Here is a 20,608-nt window from a genome sequence, read left to right on the forward strand (position 1 = left end):
GTCTGGGTAGGGCAGGAGACTGCTCTTCCGAGTGTGGGATCATCTCTCAGGGGACACGGCCTTCAGTGGAAGGCATCCCTGGTCCCTGTCCCTAAGTGCCAACATTGCCTGTCCCATCCCTGTGACAACCACAGGGCCTTCTTGCAATTCTCAAAAGCTCCCTGCAGGAGTCCTGCCCTCCTGGGGACCTTGATTGTCCTTGATGGGTTTGTCATCTAGTTGCGTCTCTAAATCCTTATGGGGTCTCCCAAACCAGCACTTTGGGTCCTGACACCCTTTGTCCTCCTCCTCCTCCTCCCTCCTCCCCTCCCTGGCCTGCTTAGTTAGCATCTACTTAGTCAACTAGATCCATGGTGTCTGGTTGGTTTGGGTAGGAAAGAAGGGAGATGGATTCCCAGAATCTCCTTCTGAGGGCCAGGCACTGTGCCTGGGGCTTTGGAAAGTAGGTGCTTTATTTACACAATAAGCAGCTCTCAAACCTGTCCACCCCCTCCCTCCTCCTGCAGATATCTCTGTCAGCACACCAGACTGTTTCTGGGCACTGGTTAAGAGCACACGCATAGTCATGTTCAAGCTCACCATGTTCCTAGGAGGCAGGGACACCCTGACACTCTTTCTCCTTATTCTACAACTGAAGAAAGCAAGACTCGGGGAAGGAGTGTAACTTGTCCAGGGCCACACAGCTAGGACGTAGTGGGGCTGGGCTTCAACCCAGGGCTGTCTGACACTATTGAATTTATTGTCCTCCAAACCCCGCAATCCCATTTTAGGGGTGGGGGCGATGGATATGTCTCAAAGGCCAGGCGTCTGGAGGCGGGACAGTGTGTGGGTATTGCTCAGGGCCCAGGAGCTCCATGGCAGCGTGGCGATCTGGCCTCGAGCCTGGTGTTTGTCTTACAGGCCAACAGCAACACAGACCTTAGGCTGGCGGCTGCCAACGGAGCCCTCCTGAGACACCGGGTGCTGCTGGGGGTGACGGACACGGTGGAAGGCTGTCAGAGCGTGATTCAGGTACTGTGTCTGGGAGTGACCTCGGCTTGGGTGCCTGCATTATGGCTGGGTTGATGGGGAGAGGGGGCCCCAGCATCCCCTGGTCTGCATAGTGTCTTGGAGTCTGCTAATGAGACAAGCGTGGGCAGCCCTTCCCTTTCTCCCTGCTCCAGAGCTTCTTCCCGGAGACCCATCTCTGGGTGGTGACCCGCAGCCTGGAAGCTGCACGGGGTAGGGCTGGAAGGGAGCTCGGAGACCGTCAAAGCCACGCTCCTCATTCAGCATTTATTCCGCAAACAGAGGGGGCCTCCTCTGTGCCAGACCCTTTGATGGGCACTCAGGGGCCCACGCAAGGTTCCTGGAGCGGCACATCAGACGCTGAGGCTTTGTCCACCTGGCTCGGTCATTTTCTTTGTTCCAAGTGCACAGGGGGTCAGGCAGACAATGGGAGAGACTAGTCGGCAAGAGGGTTGCTACCCTGGGTCTCATGGGTCAGTCACTGGGAGGAGGGAGGTCTGGGATCCAGAGGAAGTGGTCAGTCGCTGGAGGCGTGAGGTGTGGGCCACCAGTTTCTCACAGAACTTCAGTTGTGATGTGAGGCAGGTGTGGACCCAACCAGATGTAATGAGTGTACGTGGAGGGTGTCGGCCTGGCTGCGTTTCACCTGACCTTCTGGGGACTGTTGAGGTTGAGGAGGAAGGGGAGGTAAAGGTGGGGTGAACATTTACCCGGTTCCCCTTCTCCCAGAGCACCCAAGTTGGATCTCCTCCCGCCTGGCCTTGGGCAGTGGTGGTGAATGACTGGAGGGTTTTACTCATCTGCCTGTGGGGCTCCAGACAGCAGGGCACCCCAGCCCCTGAGGATGAAGGTGGTAGCCCCAGATGCATACATGATGTCCAGGATGGTTTGGAATGCTCAGTGACTTGGAGCAAATGGAGCTGAGGCCATTTTGAACAGGGTTGGACATTTTCCAAATGTGCACACAAAGCCATTTTTCTCCCATCTGTACAAAGGACTCTCTGCTATGTATGAGGACTCTGGGAGAGAGCAGAGAGGCACGGTCCCACCAGAGACCGGGCATAAATTTGCTTATCCCCAGAAGGGCAGACCTCCGGCAAGGAGGAGGCAGGAGGTGGAAGGTAGTCAGCGACAGAGAGTTCAATGTCGGGCTGGCTTTGAGCATCCGCCGTCATGGCTTCTCTCCCCAGCTCTGGTTTGTCTACTTCGACCTCGAGGACTGTGTGCAGTTTTTGTGTGAACACATTCGAGAGATGAAGATGAGCCAAGAGGTAAGATACCATAAGCGAAAAAACAAACAAAAATAAACCAGAAGGCCAAATTGTACAGACTGTATTTCCTTAAGGTTGGAAAAATGTCTAAGGAAACGTTACTTGGAAGGAAGAATGCCTACCTGGAATCAGTGGTTGTTTCTGCCTAGGGAATTGTTACTTCTGAGCAAGATTTCAGTTAGTGTCCTTTTCAACTAATTGCATTTTCCACATTTCCTGATAACATAACAATTATATTAACAATTAATAGTAGTAATATGATTCTGGCAGAGGGAAGTAGGGTATTTAGACAACTTTCACTTCTTTGAAATGCCTTCCTTCCATTTGTGATCAGGGTGCTCTTACTCTGATCCCATACACAAGGACACTGAGCCTCTGAGAAGTCCGGTGGCCCCCCAAAGGCATCCACGGGGCCGGTTGGTGATGCCAGGTTTGGAGTGCAATCCTCCTGTCTCTGAGCCCTCGGCTCCTTCCTTGGGATCAGCCTTTCCCTGGGCCCTGTAAGTGCTGTCATGGATCTTGAGGTCAGGATTGTGGTTTAGCCCAATCCCAGCCCATTCATCCCTGTATGGCTTTGGGCAAGGCCTTTGAGCTCTGCTTTGCTCACCTGCAAGGTATATATTAAGATACCCATGACCCAGGCCGCTTTGAAGAGCAAATGAGAACGTGGAAGGAAAAGTGTTTTGGAAGCTCTTAGAGACTGTAGGGAATTTTGTAGGCAATTATCTGACCTCTCGAATGTGGCTGAGTTCCAGATTCTCCTGAGGTAAGCATCTGAGTCTGTAGATGGATCCATCAGTCCTTTGTGAGTCTACAGCGCCGGGAGTGACTCAGCCTCTGACATACCACCCAACTTGGGACACCATCCACGTCTCCTCTCTCTTTCTTTTGCAGTCCTTGCTGCGAAGCAGATTGAGCCAGCTGTGTGTTGTCATGGAAACCGGGGTGAACCCCGAGACAGAGGAGGGGCCCGAGAACCTGTTGGAGGAAGCTCCTCTCCTGCCCGGCAGCCCTCATCCCGAGGAGAGGCCACTCATGCAGACTGAACTTCGCCAGCTTGTTCCTGAGGCTGAGCCGGAGGTAAGGGGCACCTGGGCTGTTCAGGGCCACCTTTCCTCCCAGGACATTTGTGTGGAGTCCACGTGGGGCCTCAAGTTATAAATCCCAGGGAACATGACTTCACGGAGTTGGTAGAGGCTGTGCAAATCTTCTAGCCTACTAGTTTTTAATTATTTTTTTTCCTTACTCTAGCACTTTAAAAAATAGTTTATAGGAATCATTTTCTACTTTCTGGTTTTTTCCCCCATCTTTAAATATCTTGGATATTCTTTTTTGGTAGTTCCATGGGATATCTAGTTGCATGTTGATGGGTCGTGGCCTACATAGCCATAAACATGATCATGAATATTTGGGTCATTTTTAAAATCTATTTTGCAATCAGTCTGTCATCTATCCATCCATCTACTTAAATTGCAGTCGGATATATATGCTTTTTCTTATATGCATTTCTGTTGAATTCCAGTGCCCCCAGCCCCAGAGTTCTGTCAGGTCCTGCCACCCAATTATGGCCAAGTGCTGGTAGACCAGATATCTGATAATGTGGTTTTCAGCTTGTATCTTCCATGAGGACAAGACTCACTGTCTGGGAGACAAGCACCAGGGGGTGACTTCAGGCATTCTTTGATGCAGGGAGGCACCTGCATTTTCTTTTCAGCCAACAGGTTTAGGGATTAAAGGCCCAAACCAGCCCAGACTTTCCCTTTTGCCTCGGTGAGGAGTAGGGGATCCGACAAATGGGACTCATCAAAAGAGAAAATGATAAATAGATTAATCTCTTCACTTGAATCCCACCGACTTTTTAAATTTAAATTTAATTTGGGGCGCCTGGGTGGCTCAGTCGTTGGGCGTCTGCCTTCGGCTCAGGTCGTGATCCCAGGGTCCTGGGATCGAGCCCCACATCGGGCTCCCTGCTCCACAGGGAAGCCTGCTTCTCCCCTCCTTCTCCCCCTGCTTGTGTTCCCTCTCTCGCTATGTCTCTCTCTGTCAAATAAATAAGTAAAATCTTTAAAAAAAAAAAAAAAAAATTTAAATTTAATTTGTTTTATTTTTTAAAAAAGATTTATTTGAGAGAGCGAGAGAGAGGGCACAAGCAGCAGGGAGGGGCAAAGGGAGAGGGACAAGCAGACTCCCCACCGAGCAAGGAGCCTGATTTGGGGCTCGATCTCAGGACCCTGAGATCATGACCTGAGCTGAAGGCAACTGCTTACCTGACTGAGTCACCCAGGTGCCCCCACTACCGGTTTTTTTTTTTAGAGAACTAGAAAAGATTGATAAGGTCATGTACTTTATTGTGGCCTGCCTGGGTTTATATGACATAGCCTATTAAATCTGATGGGTTTTTAAAATTATTTTTTCAAATTCATTCAAACCAATGGTAACACAATCCCCTGTCATGAATATCAAGTGTGTGTGCACATGTTTTTAAAATAGTTGTTCTCTATAACTTAGGTAGGGAAAATATAATCAGTGCCCGAGTCTCAGCATGGGCCAGACCATCATATTTTAACAGGAAACCAGCACCTCTGAAAGACAGAGAAGTAGTTATAATCACCTCTTACATTGTAACAGATTTCTTACCATACATAAAATCCTTCAGCTTACCCTCCTGGGTATGGAGTGTTTTTCCTTCTTTCTGGTTGGGTGAAATAAGCTTCCAGGAGGTCAGCTGACCTGCCGAAGGTCAGAGAGCAAGGGAGAAGGTCGCCAAGCCAGGGGCAGAAACCAGCCCTGCGAATTCTAAGTACAATTTTCTTGCCATAGTTCTTTCCTTCTTGCGCTCTTAATTTTAGAGTAGATTGGCCAGGAGATAAATCTGAGTTAGGGAGTAGTAGACTACTTGAGGTTTTCAGTATTTTTCTAGCACCAAGGGTGACTCAAAGGAAGCACCAACCCTACAGAGCTAGGTGGAGTTTCTGCTTCCTAGAATAATGATAATGATGATGATGTTGGTGACACGGAGCACGAGGTGGGGGACTTTCTGTCGATTAGTTCCTTTAATCCTCCCTCCAGCTAGACCAGATAGGTGCTGTGATGTTCTGTCTTTTACTGTCGAAGAAAAGGGCTCAGCAAGGGGAAGTGACTTGTCAGGGTCCGTCATAGGGTGCCTGGCAGAAATGCCCACTCAGGCCCTTTGATTCGGAAGCCTGTTCTCAATCACTGACTCCCCCGATGTGAACAGCCTGATGTGACCCACACCTTACTTTATTACATTCACACTGGACACAGAGACTGTGAAAAACGCTCAGTGTCGCGCCGACGGGACCGAAACATTTCCTCTGGGATCCCAACTGCCAGTCCAACAAATAGAACTTAAGAGACCAAATGTGTTAATAAGAGCATGCGTTAAATCCAATTTTTTTTTATTTATAATTTTTTTAAAAGATTTTATTTATTCATTTGGCAGAGAGAGACACAGCGAGAGAGGGAACACAAGCAGGGGGAGTGGCAGAGGGAGAAGCAGGGGGAGTGGGAGAGGGAGAAGCAGACTCCCCGCTGAGCAGGGAGCCCGATGCGGGGCTCGATCCCAGGCCCCTGGGATCATGACCTGAGCCGAAGGCAGACGCTTAACGACGGAGCCACCCAACTGCCCCTTAAATCTAATTTTTTAAATTCCTTTTTTTTTTACTCTTTAAATTTTTTTCATTACAGTAAAATGTACATAATAGAAAATTTGCCACCATAACCATTTCTAAATGTATGAATCAGGGGCCTTAAGTATACATTTGCATTGTTGTGCGACCACCAGCATGAAACATCTCCAGAACCTTTTCATCTTCCCAAACTGAAACTCCATACCTACGAAACACAAACTTCCCCCTTTTCCTCTTTCCCCAGCCCCTGAAAAGCACATTTTCTGTCTCTCTGAATTTACTACTACCTGCTTCAGATAAGTAGACTCATATATACACTATTTGTCTTTCTTGTGATAAATCTGCTTTTTAAAAGCAAACTCTTAGTCTGGTAGGAGTACTTGTCTCAAGAAATCCAGCAGGTGCCTGGTATGAATTGAAGGATCCTGCCATCATGGGAATGATCCCCTCACCCCACCCCCATTTACTAATGATTAACTTCAAGTACGTTACCTTGACCCCGTGCACTTTATAGCCTCGCGGTCATTTGGAGCTGGAAACAGTGCGTGTGAGATTGGTTGGTATAAATCAGTGGTCAGCCAAAAAAATGGCTTTTTTGTGGTTATTCTTATTGCCTCTGAGCAGTTAGGTCACCCACCTTGGAGGTGGGGAAGCTGAGGCTGCAGGCACCCCATGGGGTGAGTAGCGGAGCTGGGGGTCCAGACCAGTCCAGGTGTCTCCGAAGAGCCCCAGGTGAGGACCTGGCAGGGTTCTTCCCAGTGAGCATCACTGCTGGTCCGGGGCTGTGAGGACCACTTGGCTTTCCCGTCGTGCATGAGATGCTTCTCAGTGGCCCTCACTCTGCTCCCCTGCCTCTTCCAGGAAATGGCCCAGCACCTGCTGGCAGTATTTGGTGGCTACTACATCCGGCTCCTCGTGACCTCGCAGCTCCCCCAGGCAGTGGGGACACGACACACAGACTCTGCAAGGTTTCCCTGCCCCTGCCAGCTCGTAGAAGCCCATATCCTGGGCACTGGGTGCTGCCCCTTCCTGGCCAGGTGACCTAGGGAGGAAGGCACCCAGCTTCCTGCAAGGCTGAAGGTGAGACATCGGGAAGGCTTGGTGCCCCAGCTGGCTGCACGTGAGCCCCCAGGTGAGGAGAGAAGCATCTAGGAGCACGCTGAAGAGTGTCAGTCATGTCAGCAGCAGGGGTGGTATCGTGCTCACTCCAGGACTCTGCGCAGAAATGCCTGTTGACATCCCATGCTGACCCCTGGCCTTTTCAGAAGCTGCTGGTAGCCAAGCTGGTCCCACTCCAGACTACCCTGTGCTGCCTAGAACCAGGGGCACGGACGGAGGGCCACTCTCCCATGCCTTTCATTGTTTGGAGAGCCCAGGAAATGTGAAGAGGACCCTACTGGGCCAACCATGTGTCCAAAGCTTGGTCTCTGATGATGCTCCCATCCTCAGCTACTTCATGTCAGATGGGGAAACTGAGCCTTGGAGAGGACTCTGCTCTCTGTAGCATTACCTTGGCCCTCTAGAATTCCTAATCTGAAGGAAAGAAGTCAGTTCTCAGAATGTTCCCCCCTTTTAAGTTTCTCCTGCCCTTTATTTTATGAAAAACAATGGCCCCATGTTGTTTGCTAGCACACACACTTCCAGGGGACAGAAGAAAGAAACCAACAGCATGTAACTGATGATGGAACTCTTTGGAAAAGATCGATTCTGATTTGTGGATGTCTTTTGTTTAACGGCATGCATGCTTGTGGTTGTGGTTTTCTCCTTCAGGCCTAGACCCACAGTCCTGTATTTTCTGATACTAACACTGTCCTGGAATGAAGCATAATCTGTCACTCATGGCGTTCCATGAAGAGCTCGGGGGCTTCCAGGTTCTCTGCTCCTGAGCAAGTTTGAAGACCGATTATTCCATAGGCCCAAATCCAAAAGACGTGCCCTGGCACGCAAAGGCTCCCCAACCTCCAGGACCCAGCCCTCATCTGTAGTTTTGGCTTCATCTCCCACAGAACTTCTTGCTAAGTTGAAACTTTTTCCTGGACTAACATACCTGTTCCGTTGCGTTCGTTGAACTCCTGTGCATGCTTCAAAGCCCAGCTTTACTTACCCTCCTTCAGGAAGCCTTTCAACATAGAACATGGCCTGCTTCGCTGCCTCCTCTAAATTCTTAATGTAGCTGCTGCCTTTGTTGAGGTTTTATGTTATTCTGCTTTCCTATGCACATGTGTATTTTTCGAGCTAGACTAAGCTCCTGAAGGACAAAGATCTCACCTTATAATTTTTGTGCATGGCCTGGACCTGCTAAGGAAAAAAAATCCAGTGGATTGAGTGCTTTGTCATCTCCATAGTAACATTTGCAGATTGTGCTCTCTACTCAGTTGAATGATGAAGTTGGCACAGACCTGGGTTCTGGTCCTGACTGACATTTCTGGCTGTGCAACTTTCAGCCAGTCCTCAGTTTACTCATCGTTATATAAAAGGATATATAGTGGACAGGTTGGATGATTCTTAATTGCCCTTCCAAAGCCAAAGTTCTGGCTTTTTCTGTTCCAGTCTAGCCCTTGGCCTGTTATGTTTTTATCTACATGTAGAAGGTCCTCTAGCCTTGCATGACCGAGGTGTCCCAGACCTGATGGGCCTTTGGACAGAACACGGGCCTAGCGAGCAGGAGACCTGGATTCTCATGCCGGGTGAGAAGCTTCCTAGAAGCATGACCGTTGGCTACGTCACTTACCCTGTCCGAGGGCCAGTTTACTCCTTTATAAATGGATCTGGTGAACATGAAAGGTAATTGTGTGGGTGACTTGCTGTGTAAGAGACCAGTCTGACTGTTTTCTTTCTCTGAGCCAGAGAAGAGAAATTGTGGACATAGACCCACCCTCGGAAATGGCCATTGTAGACATTTCTCTTTAGAGATTTCTCTGAGGGCAGCTATGCTCAGTAAGAGTAACTCGTGGAGGCAGTCACTGTTCTTCTCACCTGCCGCAGAGGATATGCGGGCTGGGGACAGGATCTGTAGAAGCCCGTCTTTATCATCCACCCATAAAACCCTGGTAAGTCTCGTAAGAGAATAAAAATGTGTCTGTTAAATGACGGAACAGGGCTCCTGGGTGGCTCAGTCGGTTAAGCGACTGCCTTCGGCTCAGGTCATGATCCTGGAGTCCCGGGATCGAGTCCCGCATCAGGCTCCCTGCTCAGTGGAGAGTCTGCTTCTCCCTCTGACCCTCCTCCCTCTCATGCTCTCTGTCTCTCATTCTCTCTCTCGCAAATAAATAAAATCTTTAAAAAAAAAAAAAAAAAAAAAAGACGGAACAGCTGTTCTTCCATTTCAAGGCTGACTTACAGACCCCTCCTGGAGGGGTTCTTTCCTGCTTTTTCCTCTCCAAGTTTCTGGTGGTCTCACCTGGTGGGTGGAACACTCAGGTGTGCCCCCAGGTACTTCCTTTGCATCTGCCCCTTGGTTTTCTCATTTAGAAAATCCTGTGATCTCTGCCTTGCCTGCCTCCCAGGGTTGTGTGAGGATCAGAATCCATCAATGGACACGCTCTGCTTTAAGGCTGTGTGCCGAGGACAGGCACGGAGGTGGTGTCTTGATGGGCGAGCGGAGGGTGTGGCTCAGAGCTTGGCTTCTAGACTGACTCAGATCCAGGTTCTGCTCCTTGGAGCAGCGTCCTTCCCATCCTTGGGTGTCCCTCCTCACGTGTGGAATGAGGATAAGAGTACCTCCTTGGCTTGGCAGGTATTGTGAAGATTAAATATAAAGTACTTGCAACTTTGAGTTGCAAGCTTGAGTAAGAGCACAATCAATTGTTGCTATATATATATATATATTTTTTTTAAATCTCTCACTATGTCTTATATACCGTAGGTGCCCAGGATATATATTTATTGACGTAGTAGGTCTTTAACAGTTAATGTTTATTCAGTCTGCATAAGACCTCAGTTACTCCAGCACCGTGGGATGTGTTTATGTGAATAAAGCTTCTAGTCCAATCTCTCTGAAATTCAGTACCAGGAGGTAGCAGCAAGCTGGTGACTTTGGGCCACATGCTCACCCTCTCTATTCCTCCTATACCTCCATTTCTTCACCCATAAGGGAGGGTGTGAGGATAGGGGGATTAACTGAGGTGTTGCATGGGAAGTACAAGGTCTGGGCCATAGTATGGTCCAAAGTCAGGGCTCCATCAGTGACCGCATTTCTGTGCCACCGTTGCATGCTGTTTGCTCCCTGTGTCTGTTGGTGCCGGTTCAGACCTGCGTTGCTCAAATCTGCATCCTTACCCATTTCAGGTTGTTTGTGCTATCAGTCACTGAGGGGGGAAAATCTCCAAGCACGACTGTAGATTTTCTGTTTTGCCTTTTACTTCTTCTTCTTCTTCTTCTTTTTTTTTTAATTTATTTGACAGAGAGAGACACAGCGAGAGAGGGAACACAAGCAGGGGGAGTGGGAGAGGGAGAAGCAGGCTTCCCGCCAAGCAGGGAGCCCGATGCGGGACTTGATCCCAGGACCCTGGGATCACGACCTGAGCCGAAGGCAGACGCTTAATGACTGAGCCACCCAGGCGCCCCTTGCCTTTTACTTACGACACATTTTTTTTTTTACATCGTTTTAAAAAATTGAGATGTAATTCACATAGCATAAAACTCACTGTTTTAAAGATTTATTTATTTTTTCCAGAAGAGAGAGAGAGCATGCGCATACACATGAGTGAGGGGCAGAGGGAAAGAATCCCAAGCAGACTCCATGCTGAGCCTGTTGGGGCTTGATTTCACGACCGTGAGGTCATGATCTGAGCCCAAACCAAGAGTCTGATGCTTAAGTGACTGAGCCACCCAGGCATCCCCCCAAAATGCACCGTTTTAAAGTATACAGTTCAGTGGTTTTCAGTATATTCACAGGATTGCATGACCATGACAACTATTTTATTCTAGAACATTTTCATCACCTTCCCCATGCCTCCCCTGCCAAAACCCCATACCCATTAGCAGTCACTACCCATCCCGCCACCCCCCCCCCCCACTCCCCGCCCCCCAACCCTGACAACTGCTGATCTGCTTTCTATCTCTGGATTTTCCCCTTCTGGATATTTCCTATAAATGGAACATACAGTATATGTCCTTTTATGTCAAGCTTTTCTAGTAGTAACAAAATATTTTCAAGATTCCTCCATGTTATAGCATGTATCATTATTCCTTATGATTAATTTTTAATTCCTTATTATTCCTGAATGATATTCCATTACATGGATATATCCCATTTTGTTTATCCTTCTTCAGCTGGGTTGTTTCTATTTTTTGGCTTCTGTGAATAATGCTGCTGAGAACAATTACGTATAAGTTTTTGTGTGAACATATCTCTTAGTTCACTTTTTTTTTTAAGATTTTATTTATTTATTTGAGAGAGAGAATGAGAGAGAGAGAGCACGAGAGGGGGGAGGGTCAGAAGTAGAAGCAGACTCTCTGCCGAACAGGGAGCCCGATGCGGGACTCGATCCAGGGACTCCAGGATCGTGACCTGAGGTGAAGGCAGTTGCTTAACCAACTGAGCCACCCAGGCGCCCTCTTAGTTCACTGCTGACAAGTTTTGCTCTGCTGTCATACACATGCAGACAAATTTAGGGTTGTTAAAACTTCCCAATGGCTTGGCCCTTTCATCTTTATGAAATGTCCCTCCTTATCTCTATTAGATTATTGCCTTAAAATCTACTCTGTCTGACACATTAGCTTTCTTTGGATTAGGGATTATACAGTATATATTTGCTCATCTTTTACTTTCAATTTATCTGTGCTTCTATATTTAAGGAGCCCTTCCTGTGGACATGTGGGATTAAAAAGAATTCTCTGCTTTTTTTTTTTTTTAGATTTTATTTATTTGAGAGAGAGAGAGAGCACAAGTGGGTGAGGAATAGAGAAGCAGAGGAAGGGGAAGAGCAGACTCCCCACCGAGCAGGGAGCTCGATGCGGGGCTCCATCCCAGGACCCTGGGATCATGACCAGAGCTGAAGGCAGACGCCCAACCAACTGAGCCACCCAGGCACCCCTCAGTTCTCTGTCTTAAATCACACAGACATTATTATATAACCAGCACTCATTTAGATTTATCCCCATGTTTACTTTTTATTACTCTTTATCTGTTACCTTTTTCTTTTTGTTTTTTCCTGCATTTCCACACATTTATCCATGATTATTCTCCTTTTCCTGGAACTACCTTTGGAATTTTTCTTCAGTCCAGGAGAGCATGCAGTACATTTAGAACTACCTTTGGCATTTTCCTTCCCATACAGACCCTCGGGTGACAGATGGAGTTTTTGTTTGCCGAAAAGCCTCTGTTTTGTCTCGAATTTTGAAAGATCTTTTTGGTGCGTCAAGAATTCTAGGGCACTACAGCTATTTTCTTTAAAAATTTGGAAGATGTCAAAAAAACCCCACGACCACACCAACTTTGGAAGATGTAAAAAAAAAACCCCACGACCACACCAACTTTGGAAGATGTCAAAAAAAAACCCACGACCACACCAACTTTGGAAGATGTCCTCGGCTTGCTTTGTTTGCATTTGCAAAGTCAGCTCTCCGTCTGTTGCTGTTCTGATCTGCTGGGGGCTTCGGCAGGTGTGGTGTATGCATCTAGGTGTATCTTCCTTTAGCTTCTGCTTGGGCTCCCCGATGCATCCGGGATCCCTGACATGGCTTCTTCCATCGTAGCTTCTCCCCCGTTCTCTCTCATCTCCCTCTGAGGCTCTCATGCCATGTGTCGAACAGCTTTTCTCTGCATCTCGACGGCTCTTTGCACTTCCCATGCTTTTGGTTCTTCATGATTCAGTCTGAATGTTTTCTACTGGTCCGTTCTGCTTCATTCCTCCTGCCTTCCTTTGTGTTACAATAGGTGGTTAATCCTTTCGATTGAGTTCTTCATTTCAGCTCGCCTGGGATCCAGTCCTAAAATGTTTAATTGACTTTTTAATACAGGTTACAGTGTTCAGATGAAATTACCTGTCTCGTCGCCTGTTTTCTTCAATATGTTAAAATGCATGTTTGCTGACTCCAGTTTCTGGTTCTTCTGTGAGATGCGTTTCTTTTGCTTTTCGGTCAGTTGGTCTTTCTTATCTTCTGGTGTTCTTGGTATCTTTTGATTGAATGCTAAACTCCTTTTAAAAAGTGAACAATTGAAGGGCACCTGGGTGGCTCAGTTGGTTAAGCGACTGCCTTCGGCTCAGGTTATGATCCTGGAGTCCCTGGATCGAGTCCCGCATCAGGCTCCCTGCTCGGCAGGGAGTCTGCTTCTCCCTCTGACCCTCCCCCCTCTCATGTGCTTGCTCTCTCTCATTCTCTCTCTCTCAAATAAATAAATAAAATCTTTAAAAAAAAAAAAAAAATGGGCGCCTGGGTGGCTCAGTCGTTAAGCGTCTGCCTTCGGCTCAGGTCATGATCCCAGGGTCCTCGGATCGAGTCCCACATCGGGCTCCCTGCTCAGTGGGGAGCCTGCTTCTCCCTCTCCCACTCCCCCTGCTTGTGTTCCCTCTCTCGCTGTCTCTCTCCCTCTGTTGAAAAATAAATAAAAATCTTTAAAAAAAAAAAAGTGAACAATTGAAGAGATATACAAGACTCTAGACATTCCTTTAGAGTGGATTTACTTTTGCTTCTGAGAAAAGTAGGGTTGGGATAGATTTGATTCTAGGTTCCAGTCCTAGTATGGCCTGGTCTATTTCTGGATAACCCTGACTTCCCCTTAAGGTACTTTAACTGAAAACCTGTTTTTTTTTGTTTTTGTTTTTGTTTGTTTGTTTTTGAAACTTGTTTAAAACCAGAACTCCTCCTCTACGGTGAATTCCTCCTTCAGGGTGAGCCCTCAACTTCTAATTTTTGTTACCCCAAGCTGTGAGTCTGCTGAAAGTTCCCCCCAGTTTTTCAGCCTCTTAGACCCTGCTTAGGAATTGGCAGGTGCCTCCAGGAGGTCAGGAGACCTCAATGTGCATTTCAGCCCTCTGCACTTCCTTTCTCTCCAGGATGTTGGTCCAACTCCTCCCTGCCCTGGGAGCTCTCTGATGCATTCAAACAGATTTAAGAAAACCCAAAAAACGCAACAACAAAAAAACCCCAAACTGCAGCTTTTTGAACTGCTCTCAGTGGGAGGATTGGTCTGATACAAACTAGTTTGCCATAGTCAGAGGTCAGATCCAGCTGTGGCTTCTGTTATTATTTTTACTATTACTGTTTGAAAATCCTTCAAAGAAAGAGATCACCCTGAGGCCAAGAACCCTCTGACAAGTTCATAAGATGTGAGCCTCTTCTCATCCCTCTGCGGAGAGGCTTCTAAATGATCAGAGCAGGAAGTGACATTTCAGGAGCACCTGCTGCAGGCCACCGTTCCAGCACGTCAGAAACACGGGGGCTCTCTGGGGAAGGAAGGTGGGCCCTTGGCATGGCAGGTGGGGAGGAATGCATAGGATGAGAAGAAGCTGGGTCAGAGGGTGGGTCCTGGGCGTGCAGTGTGACAACTGGTAGGAGAGAAGGACGGAGGACAAAGGGGCCCCAGGGGAGCATACTTTCTCTCCACCTGACCGACGCTCCTGGGGTGTCTTCCCTTGCGTAGAAGAGGCGCTTGAGCCTACTGAACTGATAAGGCACACGCAATTAGCAAGCCCTCTTGCTTCCTTCCAACCATTGTTCTTTTATCCTTTCCAGCTAAGTATTTCCAACCTCCTTCCAGTGGTGGCCCCCTAGACATCCCATAGGCTCCTGCAGCTTAACCTAGCGCAAGGTGAAATGATCTTCTGTGTGTTGTCAACCTGGCCTCAAGCCCACCTCCCTTCTCAGTTCTCTGCGTGGCAGAAGAAGTCAAGAACCTCCTCTCCCAGAACCTTCTTCTCTGTATGGTTCTGAGTTAGGAACTGGCCAGCTTTGCCTGAGAAATCTACTGTAACTCGGGGCTCTCCTCTCCATCCCGGGACTGCTGTCATGGCTGACTGCCCCGGCCACCTCCTGAGGTGTTTGTGTCAGTCGGGGTCCCATCAGATGCTAAAAACTACACGGTCATTCGAATATGGGAAGTTTGATAAGAAAGAATGATTGAGTGTAACGGAAGTTGAATAATGGATTCGTAAGTAAGAAGTAAAGAGACGCCAAAGAATATAGAAGAGCCCATGGAAGGAACAGCTACCACCCCTCGGGTGGAGAGAGAGCCCCCAAGGAAGTTCCCTCCACACCCCATCCCCAGGTGAAATCTGGACCTTGTTAGGGAAGGACATAGCTGTGGCTTCCTGGATGCAGAGACATCTCTGAGCTGCTGTGTTGACAGAATGTTCTAGAAATCTGCACTTGAAGGTGCCAGGGAAAGCTATCACGGAGAGATGGAGGTACTTCCCAGTTTGTTGGTGGGCACTGGGAGAAGTTGTTCGCTGCTAAGTACTACTAACCACCATGCAGGATCTGGGTGCTGGAACGTTGTCTCCACTGCAGGAACCTGATGTTGGAGAAGCTTCTGCACAGCAGGAACTGGGTGCTTGGGAAGCCGTGTGCACTGCCAGAACCAGATGATTGGAGGAACTGGGTGGACTGCAGGAGCCTGCTAAGATGAGCGCACCGAAACCAGGAGGGAAAGCCCTTCTTCCTCCAGTGTCTCCAGCGCCTCCTACTGACAAAGCTTAACATTGTACCAGTTGCCAAAGGAAAAAGATTTCAAGGGCCCAGCTCCCTGTTTGAAGCGCAGGCAATGAACAGTCCATTTGGGAGCCAAGAGCGATAACTGGATGTCACTCTCCCGTCATTGTGAAGGGCAGCATAACTAGTTGGTTAAGAGCGTCAACTCCGGAATCAGGCTTCCTGGGTTCAAGGTTCAGCTCTGCCACTGCTTTTTTCCTGCTCTGTAAAACCAGTGTCCTAATCACACTAACCTTGTTGGGTTTTATGCTAGGTGAGTGGATATTTATAAAGCACTTAGGAGAATCAGCGACATACCAGAATTTACACATCCTTTAAATTGCAGCCAGGATGGGCTTTCCATTGTAGGTGTGAGTTTTAGTCGACAGTGCTATGGCATAAGACATCATTTTCCTTTCTTTCTCTCTTTTCTGAGGTGGGAGCCGGCACAGGGAGAGCTGGTAGGAGAAGCTGTCTTAACAACTCTCCGCGTTGTATTGCAAAAATCAGAAATAGGGCTATGTCATTTTGTTGCCTGAAACTCATCTGTGGTGCCCCCATCACCTTCAGGGGAGGGTCCAACCTCCTTCCCAGGATCTGGAGCTTTTAACGATCCTCTGCCCCGCTCACCTCCCACCACACCCTGGCTCAAGTTTGCTACCTTCACGTTGTGCCTCTGTCTTCCAACTTCGTTGATTTCGCTCCCCCTTCGGGAATACCACACCCCTCCTGCTTGCCTGGTGAGTTCCCTTTCAACACCCAGAAAACTCAAGCAACTGTCTCTTCCAGGAAGCCTTCCCCAAACCCCCGTGTTGGTTGCCGCATGCTTCCCATTCTTTTGCTCCCCCCAAATTGTCCTATTATGTTGAGGTGATAGGCTCCCATGCCTGGTTCACTGGCTAAAGGTGGAGCCACGTGGGGTCTCCGGCGTAGGACTCAGGTTTGCACGCGCTTTGTTTCGCAAGCACCGGCGGTGTGTTGCGTTACCCTAGGGCTGCTGGTCCGTTGCAGAGTTGTGCGCAACCCGCCCCACTGTTCACGATGGCCCTGAGCCCCAGATGGAGTCTTCCCAGCAGATGAGAACTGTGCCCTCAAGCTCTAGATGTTTATTATAGCATCCACTTAGAGCCACCCGTTACACTCACCGGCCTCTCCGAAGCACTTCCTCGTTAGGCTGGCTAGGAGCGGCTGAGAGTGTTTGAGAATGATTAAACCACATTTCTTTACAAGAGACGCCAGGTTCTAATTGCTCCACATTCAAAGGAATCTCAGAAGCAGGGCCGAGGGAAGGGAAAGGAGGAGGGACACAGTCCTGTGATGCAACCAGAGACTTTAATGGGATGCAGCCCCTCCCGCAGTGGCTGGAGTGACTTGCTGGTGGCACAGGGGTGGCTCAGACGTCTTCTCCTCCTCCAGGGGAGTTTCTGAATCCATCTTCATAGCCTCCTGCTCACCGCCCCCTTCCTCCCGGAGGAGCTGCTCGGGCAGCCACAGAGCATGGACGCTGCCGACTAGAATGCTCAGGGCCTCCCAAGAGTGCATCCTTTCGGTATCCAGTTGTTGGCGGGGTGGTGTGCGTATCTCTTTTGGAAACCATTCTTGTGAGAATCTGTGTTCAGATCTGAAAGAGTGAAGGAAAATGTTGATCCTCGGTAAAGGCTTTGAATTACACATGGATAAACAGTCTTAGTCACAGCCCACGTGGGGACTGCTCATGTTCTTGATGGCTTAAAAAAAAAAAGATCTGCTCGCTTAAGCTAAAAACACCCCAAACCGGGTTAAGCAAGCGAGACTTTGTAGTTTACTTGTTACATCAGCATAGCTTCGCTGGTCCTGACCAGAACACACAGTTAGCGCCTGCTGAGTGCCTTCTCCACGTGGGGCCATGTTCTAGGTACGTCTGTAGGTTGCCTCATCTCATCCTCCCAACAACCTGAAAGGTAGGTAACGTACTATCATCATCCCCAGTTTGTAAAGAAGGATGCTGAAGCTCAGAGAGAGGTTCAGTGACATGCTCAAGTTCAGGAAGGGGCTGAGGCAGAATTTAACTAGTATGCAGGACTGACACCAGTGATCTTAACTAATATCTCATATCTAATAAATTATCATTAGGCTACACTATAACGGGCTTGGGTAACTAGTCCCACACCCCCAAAAGACTGAAAGAAATCTGATGTGTCCCAGCAGGGGGTGGCTGGGGAGACCGAAGCCCAGAGAGGGAACCCCAGTGTTCTTGCCAGCTACCACACATCCACTCCAGGACCTACTGAAGGACCGCGGCTGATGCTGCTGGGACATCCTGGGACTACGTGAGACAGTGGTAGAGGACCCCTCGCCGGCCTGGCAACAGCAACAGAAGATCTTTGACGCCATGTCTTGGTGGGCTGTGGGAAGAGGAAAGGGCATTGGGGCATCTGGCTCTGCAGCCCCAATCCCAGAAGCCCATTGTGATTTAAGCACTGGGTCACACAGGGCCAGCCTCTCCCAAGGTATCATGCCCCTTCCCCTCCCATACCTCCTGTAGCTCCCTGTGGCCAGCATGTCCAGGCCTACCTATGTGGGCCTATGTCTGACCAGGCCTTCCTCTTCTGTCCACAGTTGTCTTACCTGTGGAAAGGACTTGGAGCCTCTACTCTGCCAGTCTACCTGTAGGGGTACCTTGTTGAATCAGCACATCAGCTGATAACACAGCTCAACCTTGCCGGTTCAAGTCCTGGCTCTGCCACTAATTTGCTGTGTGGCTTTGGGCTTATCCACGTCTGTCTCTGGGCCTAGGCTCCCATTAAACAGGCAGGGGTTGGCTGCACCATTTCTCCAAGGATACTTCCAAGCTCTGATGACCCAAGGTCGTAAGTCCTTGTCTTATTCCCAGACTTCTTTCTCTCTTCTCGGCCTCTGGTCCTCTCCTGTTCTCATTTCCCTTTCCCTGTGGCCAAAGCCCCACTCCGGGGAGTTTTCATCATGGTGGCTGTATTCACTCCCTGCACATTTTGGTTCACTCCAGGGCCTCCCCCTTGGGCACTGGCTTCCCACCTCTCCCAGCCACCACCCTGTCTCACGTGGGTCATTGCAATGGCCTCCTGACTGGTCTCCCTGCTTCTTCCGCCCTGGTCTTCATTAGTGTTAACAAGGCAAAATCCTCTTAGGATATCAGTCACGTCATGTCACACCTCAGCTCAAGAGTCTCCCCGTGCCGTATCATGTAGGATCAAAGCCGAAGTCCTTCTCTGGGCCTCCCCTGTAAAAAATCTATAATCTCAGCACTACCTTCACCCTCCCCTCCCTTGCTGTCTCCTCCCACCATCCCGTCCCCTCTGTCCCAGCTGCACCTTCGGCCTGGGATGCTCTTCCCTGGAGATCCCTGGAACTCATCCCTCTCCTCCTCCATGGCTTGGTGTAAACATCACCTTTTCTCGTGAGGCCTTCTCCCTCTAGTTAGGCCTATCTCCCCTATTTAATTTTCCCTATTTATTCCCCTATCCCCCCCCAAAACTATTTTTGTTCCTCCCATGTACCCTATTCTGGGATCAGGTCCCACTACTCACGTTGTGTCTGGAGTCAGAGAAGGGGACCCCCCCTCCTCCTGGCCCCTGCCTCCCCTTCCTTCCACATTCAGTCATTCATCAAGGCATTGTGATCCTACCTCATAAATATCTCCTCCATTGCCTGCCACCCTCCACCCCCTGCCCTCGCTGGGACCCCCATGACCACAGCTTCCCCCGCTGGCCCCTGGCTCACCTGCAAGCCGGTCTGCCTCCAGCGCCAATCCCATCGTCATCCTCTGCCTCGAGCTCCCAGGGGCTCCCCTGTTCTACTGCTTGGAACCACTTGGTGCTCTGGCCCTGCCTACTCTGCCAGCCTCATTCCCTCCCAGCCTCGCCCCTCGCCCTCTGGCCATCTGAGCTGCCGGCAGCGCCCCAAACTTGCAGCGTGTCACTACTGTGCCTTCGCCCACGCCCTTCCCCCCACCTCCCTCACCCCTCCCACTGGAGACTCAGCTCAGGGGCTGCTCCCTCCTGGAAGCCATCTCTTCTACCCGCGAGGAATTCGGGGCCTCTCCTGAGCTCCCACAGACCTCCAGGCTTTCCTGGGTCATGGCCATTGCCTGTCTTTGCCTAACGCTATAGCAGGTGCTCAATAGATATTTGTTGAATGGACACTATTTCCACTGCCTGCTTAGTTGTGAGACTCTAGACTCCAATCTGTGGTTCTAAAAATTTGTTCCGCATGTATTTATTGAGGTGCCAGGCACTAGGTGAGGGATATGGCAGTGAACATGAGCGAGAGATTGCCGCTCTCTAGGAGGCAGGGTTGCATCCAATTCTCCTTTGGACCCCAGCGCTGAGCACAGGGCTTTGCACAGAGTAGGTACCCTCCCAGTGGGACCCGAGTCAACACACAAGCCCTCTCTGATTGTTGGACAATATACACACTATTATCCCTACTCTCCCTTCCACTAACAGACCTTTTACTCCCTGCTCATAGAAATGGATAGAAACATCCTGACTCTGTACTTACCTCATTGTCCCCGGTGACTTCAGTCTTGGATGTTAACAGGGCAAGAGAAAGAGCCACAGTGTCCAGGACACTGTCCTTCACTGAGCTTCTTGGGCAGGCCTTTGACATCTCTGAGCTCATTTAACTTTTCAGATGGTGGAACTGAGCCCCACAAAGGTGCCTCTCAGGTCTCACAGCCAAGAGGAGCAGCTGGGATTTTAACATAGTTTTGTCTGTTACCCGAGCCTCTGCTGTCTAGGGCCTCACCTTGGCACTTCCAGGGGCAGAGAGAAGTTCAGAAACATCTTCTTCTCTCCGGAGAGTTGACAGCAGGTGGCTTTTAAACAGAAAGGCCTCCCTGAAGCTTGGCAGAGCAGTGTTGCAGTTAAGAGCGTACATTTTATTACTGAGATAACTTGGGGATGTAATTCTTGCTGCACCTTGCTGTGTCATTTAGAGCAATTTAACCTCCCTGAACCTCAGCTTTCCTATTTGTAAAATGGGGATGGTAAAACCTACCCCAGAATGTTGCATGAGGATTGGGTGGTG

The 20,608-nt window shown here is 49.2% G+C and overlaps 1 protein-coding gene across 10 annotated transcripts in view; it reads left to right on the plus strand.

Annotated features, from left to right (window-relative positions):
* Window positions 1-20,608, plus strand: part of TMEM268 (transmembrane protein 268) — a 208,451-nt gene that overhangs the window by 16,769 nt on the left and 171,074 nt on the right. For 5 of the 10 annotated variants that reach the window (XM_081803473.1, XM_081803471.1, XM_081803474.1 and 2 more), the window contains 4 exons: window positions 901-1,011; window positions 2,199-2,279; window positions 3,174-3,359; window positions 6,791-12,458. In XM_081803473.1, coding sequence (XP_081659599.1) covers window positions 901-1,011; window positions 2,199-2,279; window positions 3,174-3,359; window positions 6,791-6,970 — 558 coding nt within the window. In that variant the 3' untranslated portion in view covers window positions 6,971-12,458. The other 5 variants (XM_081803469.1, XM_081803475.1, XM_081803468.1 and 2 more) reach the window with 4 other exon arrangements.

This window comes from Leptonychotes weddellii, chromosome 14 (genome assembly GCF_054177405.1).
Source record: "Leptonychotes weddellii isolate Sample4059 chromosome 14, ASM5417740v2, whole genome shotgun sequence".
In the NCBI taxonomy this organism is placed as follows: Eukaryota; Metazoa; Chordata; class Mammalia; order Carnivora; family Phocidae; genus Leptonychotes; species Leptonychotes weddellii.